The sequence below is a fragment of the Salvelinus sp. IW2-2015 genome, unplaced genomic scaffold (assembly GCF_002910315.2).
Source record: "Salvelinus sp. IW2-2015 unplaced genomic scaffold, ASM291031v2 Un_scaffold345, whole genome shotgun sequence".
NCBI classification, from domain to species: domain Eukaryota; kingdom Metazoa; phylum Chordata; class Actinopteri; order Salmoniformes; family Salmonidae; genus Salvelinus; species Salvelinus sp. IW2-2015.
The window spans coordinates 52,011-62,232 of record NW_019942543.1 but is presented as its reverse complement, the minus strand read 5'-3'; the positions used below and the strand labels follow the sequence as shown (position 1 = coordinate 62,232).

General features: G+C 43.5%; 1 protein-coding gene across 1 annotated transcript; it reads right to left on the bottom strand.

Moving 5' to 3' along the window:
* Window positions 1-5,510: 5,510 nt before the first annotated feature.
* On the bottom strand, window positions 5,511-10,035 carry LOC112068242 (zinc-binding protein A33-like). The gene has a single exon (XM_024135338.2). It carries the CDS (start codon window positions 9,752-9,754, stop codon window positions 8,324-8,326), a length of 1,431 nt encoding a protein of 476 aa, XP_023991106.1. The 5' UTR covers window positions 9,755-10,035; the 3' UTR covers window positions 5,511-8,323.
* Between the last annotated feature and the right edge of the window lie 187 nt (window positions 10,036-10,222).

The window sequence follows — 10,222 nt, the reverse complement described above, 5'->3', positions numbered from 1 at the left end:
CCAGTGGAGCCTTGTGGCACTTCTCGGATCGAGAACATTAGGTGGGGCAGTAGCTGGTCCCAGTTCTTCCCATCCCGCTCGATGACCTTCCGCAGAATTTGTTTGAGCGTGTTATTGAACTGTTCGATGAGCCCATCGGTCTGCGGATGAAAGACGGAGGTCCGGATCTGCTTTATCTGTAGGAGAGCACACAAATCTTTCATTAGTCGGGACATGAACTCGGTACCTTGGTCGGTCAGGATCTCGTTCGGGATGCCCACCCAGCTGAAGAGGTGGAACTACTCCCGGGCGATAACCTTGCACATTGCCGTCCTTAGGGGAATGGCCTCGGGATATCGGGTGGCATAATCTACTATTCCCGAGATGTACCGGTGTCCTYTGACTGTTTTTACCAGGGGGCCTGTTATGCCAAATAGTGTCTCCTGGCCAAATAGTGTCCTCCTCTTCATCACAATGGGATTCGATGAGTTCTAGCTTCTGTTTCTAGGGCTGTTGCTAGAACTTGCAACATTCTGACCAGATTTCACAATGAACCAAAGTGTCTGTTGCTATGTGGGTTATTTGGCTCAATTTTACCTTGTAGCGTTCGCGAAAGAAGGAGGATGAAGGCAGTTCTAGTTCTATTTCACCGCATAAACGCTCGCTCAGTCAACGCAAAATAATTACCTCAGAATTACCTGCTGCTACCTGCTGCTTCAGAGGACCGAAAAGACTGGAAAGAGAACACGTTCTTTACCATGTTTTGTCTTTATATAAGTAAATATTGTTAAATAGGAATAAATAATTTAAGCTGTTTTTAGATKGACCTTGCTAGCTACTGTACTTATATACCTCAGCCTGCCTAGTCAGCTAGCCAGACAGTTTTATTAATGTTAGCTAGCTAGCACACAACAACATGATGTGGAGATTTTTGACCAGGTAAAAATGATTGTCCACTGTTAATTTATTTTCTGGCCCTCCAAGAGATATGTAAGAAATGTATTTGTAATATGAAATATAATTGCATGTATTCCTGTCATCAATCAAGGTGAGACTGAACATGGACAAGGCACATGTTTCCAAGATGGCGTAGCAGTCAGACGTCTTTGTCCTCGTCTTTGTTGTGTCCCATGTATATATCTTTTATATCTTTTTTCTTCGCAAATCTTTTTTATATTTTTTCTAAACCTCAACTTCAAAATTCTATCATGTAACCTGCCTCCTGCCTCACCTAGCCTTTGTGTATCTGCTTTTTTCTAAAGTATTTTCTTTACTCCTGAATCGGAACCCCAACAGAAGCTAGCGAGCTTACTAGCTACTAGCTAGTAGTCAGCTAACCACTGCTAGCGGTCATCAACTAACCTTTAGCTCGGAAAACTCTCTCCAGTTTGCACAAAGCGATTCAAACCAGAGCATACCGGACCTATTTTCTCTCCAAATCACCGGACTCCCACCGCAAGCTCTAAACCTTTTCACCTGGATCATCTTAGCTAGCTAGCTGCAATCCGAGTGTCTACTCCTGGCTAACATCTCTGTCCCGAAGCAAGCACCAACTAGCCTGGAGCTAGCCCATGCTAGGCCCATCTCCCGGCTAGCTGAAGAGTTCCATCAGCCACTCCTGGGCTACAATACCTATCCCCTTTACCACACGGAACCCTACTAATCCATCACGACTGGTCTACCGACGTAAACGTACGAGGAGGCTATAAACAGACTTCCCCCTTCGCAATGTCCTTCTGAGGCCCTTCTGCTAGCTTGCTAGCCCCGGCCTGCTAGATGTCTGAATCGCCATGTCTCCAACCAGCCTCACTACTCACTGGACCCTTATGATCAATCGGCAACGCATGCCTCTCCTTAACTTCTTTGGGATAGGGGGCAGCATTTTCACTTTTGGATGAATTGGTGCCCAAATTGAACGGCCTCCTACTCTGTCCCAGATTATAATATATGCATAGTATTATTACTATTGGATAGAAAACACTCTGAAGTTTCCAAAACCGTTTGAATTATGTCTGTGAGTATAACAGAACTCATTTGGCAGGCAAACTTCCAAACAGGAAGTGAAAAATCTGAAATGGATCGATGGGAAAGTCATCGCCTATTCAAATCTCTGTCATTTATGGATCTGTATGCACTTCATACGCCTTCCACTAGATGTCAATAGTCGGTAGAACGTGGAATGAAGCCTCTAGTGTGAAGTGGGGCCAGATRGGAGCTATTGGAGTGACTGGTCTGGCAGATTGCCAGTTCCTGGCCACGCACGCTAGGCATGTGATGTCCATGTTTGCCATGAGTTATATAGACATGAAGAAATGCTCCGGTTGGGACGTTATTGGATATATATGATAACAACATCCTAACGATTGATTCTCTACTAATTTCGACAAGTTTATTAGACTAGTAATATAACTTTTTGAAGATTTCATCCGACGTTTGCCTTCAATGCGCCAGTGTTTGGACACGTGTACTACACATGCTAGATAAAGTTGCTAATATGACATAAGTAATGGACGTCGAACAAAAAAAATGATTTATTGTGGAACTAGGATTCCTGGCATTGCATTCTGATGAAGATATTCAAAGGTAAGGGAATATTTATGATGTAATTTCGTATTTCTGTTGACTCCAACATGGCGGAGAAATATTATTATTATATTTGAGCGCCGTCTCAGATTATTGCATGGTGTGCTTTTAATCTGAAGCAGCGGTTGCATTAATGTCACTATGCCTTGTCCATTGCTGTTCTGGTTAGTGATTATTGTCTTATTTCACTGTAGAGCCTCGAGCCCTGTTCAATATGCCTTAGCCAACCCTTTAGTTCCACCTCCCACACATGTGATGACATCACCTGGTTTAAATGATGTCTCTAGAGACAATATCTCTCTCATCATCACTCAATGCCTAGGCCTACCTCCACGGTATTCACATCCAACTATACCTTTGTCTGTACATTATGCCATGAATCTATTCTATCGCACCCAGAAACCTGCTCCTTTTACTCTCTGTTCCGGACGTACTAGACAACCAGTTCTTACAGCCTTTAGGCGTACCCTTATCCTACTCCTCCTCTGTTCCTCTGGTGATGTAGAGGTTAATCCAGGCCATGCAGTGCCTAGCTCCAGTCCTATTCCCTAGGTGCTCTCATTTGTTGACTTCTGTAATCGTAAAAGCCTTGGTTTCATGCATGTTAACATTAGAAGCCTCCTCCCAAAGTTTGTTTTATTCACTGCTTTAGCACACTCTGCAACCCGGATGTCCTAGCCGTGTCTGAATCCTGGCTTCGGAAGACCACAAAAAAAACTGAAATTTCCATCCCTAACTATAACATTTCCTGACAAGATAGAACTGCCAAAGGTGGCGGTGTTGCAATCAACTGCAGAGATAGCCTGCAGAGTTCTGTCTTACTATCCAGGTTTGTACCTAAACAATTTGAGATTCTACTTTTAAAAATCCACCTTTCCAGAAACAAGTCTCTCTGTTGCCGCTTGCTATAGACCACCCTTTGCCCCCAGCTGTGCTCTGGACACCATATGTGAACTGATTGCCCCCCATCTATCTTCAGAGCTCCTGCTGCTAGGTGACCTAAACTGGGACATGCTTAACACCCTGGACATTCTACAATCTAAGCTTGATGCCCTCAATCTCACACAAATTATCAATGAACCTACCAGGTACAACCCCAAAGCCGTAAACACGGGCACCCTCATAGATGTCATCCTAACCAACTTGCCCTCCTAACCAACACCTCTGCTGTTTTCAACCAAGATCTCAGCGATCACTGCCTCATTGCCTGCATCCGTAATAGGTCTGCGGTCAAACGACCACCCCTCATCACTGTCAAACGCTCCCTAAAACACTTCAGCGAGCAGGCCTTTCTAATCAACCTGGCCCGTGTATCCTGGAAGGATATTGACCTCATCCCGTCAGTAGAGGATGCCTGGTTATTTTTCAAAAGGGCCTTCCTCACCATCTTAAATAAGCATGCCCCATTCAAAAAATGTAGAACCAGGAACAGATATAGCCCATGGTTCTCTCCAGACCTGATTGCCCTTGACCAGCACAAAAGCATCCTGTGGCGTTCCGCATTAGCATCGAATAGCCCCCATGATATGCAACTTTTCAGGGAAGTTAGAAACCAATATACACAGGCAGTTAGGAAAGGCTAGCTTTTTCAAGCAGAAATTTGCATCCTGTAGCACAAACTCAAAAAAGTTCTGGGACACTATAAAGTCCATGGAGAATAAGAGCACCTCCTCCTAGCTGCCCACTGCACTGAGGCTAGGAAACACTGTCACCRCCGATAAATCCACTATAATTGAGAATTGCAATAAKAATTTTTCTACGCCTGGCCATGCTTTCCACCTGGCTACCCCTACCCCGTTCAACAGCCCTGCACCCCTCACAGCAACTCGCCCAAGCCTCCCCCATTTCTCCTTCACCCAAATCCAGATAGCTGATGTTCTGAAATCTGGGCCCCTACAAATCAGCCGGGCTAGACAATCTGGACCCTTTCTTTCTAAAATAATCTGCCGAAATTGTTGCAACCCCTATTACTATCCTGTTCAACCTCTCTTTCGTATCGTCTGAGATTCCCAAAGATTGGAAAGCAGCCGCGGTCATCCCCCTCTTCGAAGGGGAGACACTCTAGACCCAAACTGCTACATACCTATATCTATCCTACCCTGCCTTTCTAAGGTCTTCGAAAGCCAAGTTAACAAACAGATTACCGACCATTTCGAATCCCACCGTACCTTCTCCGCTATGCAATCTGGTTTCAGAGCTGGTCATGGGTGCACCTCGGCCACGCTCAAGGTTCTAAACGATATCATAACCGCCATTGATACGAGACAATACTGTGCAGCTGTATTCATCGACCTGGCCAAGGCTTTCGACTCTGTCAATCACCACATTCTTATCGGCAGACTCAACAGCCTTGGTTTCTCAAATGATTACCTCGCCTGGTTCACCAACTACTTCTCTGATAGAGTTCAGTGTGTCAAATCGGAGGGCCTGTTGTCCGGACTTCTGGCAGTCTCTATGGGGGTGCCACAGGGTTCAATTCTCGGGCCGACTCTCTTCTCTGTATACATCAATGATGCTCTTGCTGCTTGTGATTCTCTGATCCACCTCTACGCAGACGACACCATTCTGTATACTTCTGGCCCTTCTTTGGACACTGTGTTAATTAACCTCCAGACAAGCTTCAATGCCATACAACTCTCCTTCCGTGGCCTCCAACTGCTCTTAAATGCAAGTAAAACTAAATGCATGCTCTTCAACCGATCGCTGCACGCACCTGCCCGCCCGTCCAGCATCACTACTCTGGACGGTTCTGACTTAGAATATGTTAACAACTACAAATACCTAGGTGTCTGGTTAGACTGTATACTCTCCTTCCAGACTCACATCAAGCATCTCCAATCCAAAATGAAATCTAGAATCGGCTTCCTATTTCGCCTCATCTAGCCTTGGTATGGAATGACTGACTAAATACCTCCGCCTTAGGAAATCAATGGGGAAAGAAGTCACACTTCCAGTTGGCACAAATCTTTATTTGACTTGCTGGGATACAGAGATACAGACCGTATAAAGGCATACATTCAATCTAACAATGTCTTCATTGTGTCCTAATTGAAAATAAAAGCATAGTCTTCCTTTATTCACCATTTCAATAAGGAAAGAGCAATACCAGTATTAATGGCCAGCAGATTCAGACAATATCCATAACGAATATAAACAAAGTACTAACACTTCAAGACCCTATGGTCAGACTAGTTTTCATAAAGATGTTGGACGAAAAGTAATGGAATCCAAGTTTCTGGGTGTGTGGGAAGTCAGTGACTTGAGAGGGAGAAATAACCAGTGGAGGCAGCAACAGGCAGGTAGCAGGTAGAGGCGGGCCAGGTAGGATTGGGCCAAGCACGTCCAGGTGTCAGGCCAGGTGTCACGCCCTGACCTTAGAGAGCCTTTTTATGTCTCTATTTGATTTGGTCAGGGTGTGATTTGGGTGGGCATTCTATGTTCTTTATTTCTATGATTTTTGTTTCTATGTTTTGGCCGGGTATGGTTCTCAATCAGGGACAGCTGTCTATCGTTGTCTCTGATTGGGAATCATACTTAGGCAGCCTGTTTTGCCACCTTAGGTTGTGGGATGTTGGTTTTTGTTAGCTCTGTGTAGCCTTCAAGACGTGACGTTCGTTGTTCTTTTGTTGTTTTGTTTGGTGTTCAGTTTTAATAAAGAAGCATGAACATGTACCACGCTGCGCTTTGGTCCTCTTCTTCAGACAAGCGTTACACCAGGTTGTTCTCAGTTGTGGTCCAAGAGCCTCAGGCCCTCCAGAAGGGGAGGGTGAGTGAGAGCATGGCTAAAACCATTGTACACCACATGCACTGGATAATCGGACTAACACACACCTGTTTGACCTCACTGTGATACTGTAGGCCTACTTATGTTACTTTTCGGAGTCAATTCAGTAAGCATTCAATGTATTGCGTTTGCGTTAACCATGGCAGCCAGCATTGTTAATAAAGATATGCGCAGAAAGATATTCAGCCTCTGTGTCTGTGGATCCTTTCCCCTTGATGTGTTTTCTTTTCAAAGACACACCATTTATTTCAATCTGTAGTTGAGGAAAATAAGGAGTCTATCGCTTCAGTCCTTGTTTCGTTTTCACTTCTTGTTCCCTGGTAAATAACCAACAATCATGGATAACCACAAGGAGAATAAGGTGAGGAAACAGTCCATGTCAGCCAGGCCCTCTATTTAAAGAAACACAATTCATTTAAATCTCTAATTTAATAAAATAAGTAGTTTTGTTCTGGTCACAAGATAATCTAGACAATTGCAGTAAACAGCGCCACACTCAGGCAGAAAACTGAATGTTCTATTCTCAGCCAGACCCATCTTTTCAAACATAACACAATTTAATTATACTGAACAAAAATATAAACGCAACATGCAAAAATTTCTACGATTTTACCGAGTTACAGTTCATATAAGGAAATCAGTAAAAAAATAAATTCACTAGGCCCTAATCTATGGATTTCACATGACTGTGGACATTTGTGCRGTCAGCTTGCCAATTGCACGCTCCCTCAAAACTTGAGACATCTGTGGCATTGTGTTCTGTTACAAAACTGCACATTTTAGAGTGACCTTTCATTGTCCCCAGCACAAGGTGCACCTGCGTAATGATCATGGTCTGTTTTGCCAATGAGCTCACTGCATTCCAAACACTGGTGATAACCAGATGATCCCAATAATTTAGGTAGTAAACGATGCCCTCATCTGGTATGTTCTATTGCGAACTGTCTGGGACTCATTGTTGTTTCCCTGTTATCTATTCAAATACGTTTGACTTATTAAGTCAAAGACGAAATTAACTGTAATACACTGGTCTCAAATATATTAGCATAACTAGGCTACACTGAACCACGCGGACCCATTGTAAAATGAGAGGCTTTTCACCTAACTAAAATGTGTCCTAGTGCAACATGCCTAGCTCTGCCCACTAGGGGGTAGCTTACGGAGCACTCTATGAAATAAACTGCGGACCATCACAAATGGTCACCAATAAAGCTTATCAAAACATTTTTTATGATCAATCTCAGTCGTAGTAGTCTACTCTAACCACCAAGGGTCGACATTGCCCAAGAAAATAATTGGACATTACTGTGGGACTGGTTATTGGAACACAAAAATCAGGATTAAACTAATTGAATGGACAGAATAAAGAATTATTCTGAAATACTCAAAGAAAAAACAATGAAGGAAATATTAATGCCAGTATGCTATAGGTATTACAGTACTAAGAATACATTACAGAAGGCTTCAGCAATGTGTCACAGTCACAATGTCATGTGTCTGTTTGATGCATCCCAGGGGTTCCTGAAAAAGCAAATATAAAATGAAAAATGAAAATAACAACAACAAAAAACAATAGAAAAGGCAAAACATCTCACACGAACAAACTGTTAAACAGTGTTTTACAGGAATTAGGCCTAAAACATTGTTCAATTTCATATTGTCAGCATCAAGAATGAATATTGAGCACACATTTTGGGGGCCTTGGAACGGGGCCTCAGAACAGAACACTTTAAGAATCCTGCTCTATAACACACAGGAAATGGAAATCCCCACTGATAACAGTAATAAGCAATGCAACATAACATGTATTTACATGCTGTTATACAAATGGACATAGTTCTAAACAGCATGTTGTTCGACAGGTGAGAGTTACAGCAGGAGTATTGTTGATGGAGGAAGGTCCTGTTCACGCCATCACAGTCTGTGCTCTCCCTCTGTGAGAATCTTGCACTGAAGGAAATCAGTGAGTGTTACTGACTAGTTTACAGCATGTTTGTACCTGATTTGGACAGAGGCGGAATCCCCTGACAAAGAAATCCTAAGAGGGTGTTTGCTAGAGATGTATGGAAAGACTCTATCTTTGAAAGTATGCATGAATTTATGAAGTTGCGTGTTATTGACTGGGTCAACAAATGAGAGCTGTCCTTTTTCCCAGTCCAGCTGCATTCTGATTTTCTGGGGCTTACTCACTTTGAATGGAGTGGATGGAGTAAGTGCCTCTGATAAGGAATGTGTATAATATTTCTCATCAATACACCACACACCCAAGGTTCTATGTCTGAAGCCGAACTCGCCCTCCCTCTGGACAGAGTCTGGGGCCACAACCAGGACCCAGGCTTTATTTCCTCCAACATCAATGTCCCAGCTATTTGTCCCTGAGCTAACGCCCTCAGAGCCCAGGACCACAAAGCATTCATCAAATCTCTCTAGGTTGTCAGGAAGCTGCTGTGGCTCATCACAGTATATCATACTAGTCAGATCCTCAGACAGGATGAGATGTGGATGGGCAGTGTTGGGGTCCMGAATCAAATTAGTGTATTTAACTATCCCCTGCATCTTCTCCCAGACTCTGAACTGCAGGTTTCCCAGGTGCTTTGCCACATGGATCAGTGATCCTGAAACCCTCTGTGGATTTGGCAGTGTGTACTGGGCTCTTTTCACTGTGGCATTGTAGTTCTGCAGGAATGAGATGTCTTCACCTCCCAGCTCCTTCTCTATGTCTCTGATTGTGTCTAAAAGTGAAGAGATCTCTCTGGTCATCTCTTCAATCTTCGTCTTCATCATCTGACTCTTCTGCTTCTCTTCCTTCCCCAGTGCAGCAATCCTGGCCTCCTCTTCATCTTGTAGAAACTGGTGAAGCTTCTTAAACTCCTTCTTAATTTGCTTCTCTGTGTGCTCTGCCTGGCTCTTAATGTGCTCTGCTGTTTGATCACAGATCAGTTTAATTTCCTTATAGTCCTCCAGCGTCTCCTTTAAGGGTTTCAGTGCAGTCTTAACTTCCTCCTTATAATCCAGTGCAGCTTCATCCGTGGGGATACAGTCATGCTTTTTATGTATTTTTGAATCCCGACACACCACACAGATGGGCTGCTTATCATCCAGACAGAATAGTTTGAGTTTCTCACTGTGCCGACTGCAGAGCACCTCTGACCTTGTTGAATCTCTCTGACTTTGCTCCTGTAAGAAGGCCTCACACAGGTTCTTTAAAACCAGGTTACATGGGGGGTTTTCCATTGCCAATCTTTCCCGGCACATTGGACATTCCCGAGATCCCTTCTGTTTCCAGAATTCCTGAAGACAGGCTTTGCAGATGCTGTGAGTACACGGCAGGAAAACTGGATCCCTGAAAATATTACAACACACAGGACAGCAGAGATCCTCCTCTGGTAGAGAAGGTTTAGTTGCCATTTTTCACCACCACTGTCTCTCTTTTGTAATGGCTTCTGGAATTAAGGTTTACTTTCACGAGGCTTACTTTCACTTTTGAAAAATTACAGCAGCGAGGTCAGTAGACCACAGTTTTGATTATGCTGTCTCTTTGTCTTCGATGGTTGTTTGAATGTTGATTATTTCCAACGATTCCAATGAACAAAGTCCATAGATAATGCAAATAAATCAAATCAGTAAACAATGAACGCTGAGAGTATCGCTGAATAGCTGCATGCTACTGTGCTGCTGTGTTATTCTACTTCTTCCTGTTTAACTAGTAAGATGTGGGTGGAGCGCTGCTAGGTCACATGCAAGGTGTGTGTGTGTGTGTTTGTCTTCAAAGTTGTATTACTATCAATGTAGAAAGACAGCCATCTCGTAATACTGGGCAAATAACTTACAAAGCTCCAATTTAAATTACAGAACACAATGGTACCACTAATAAAT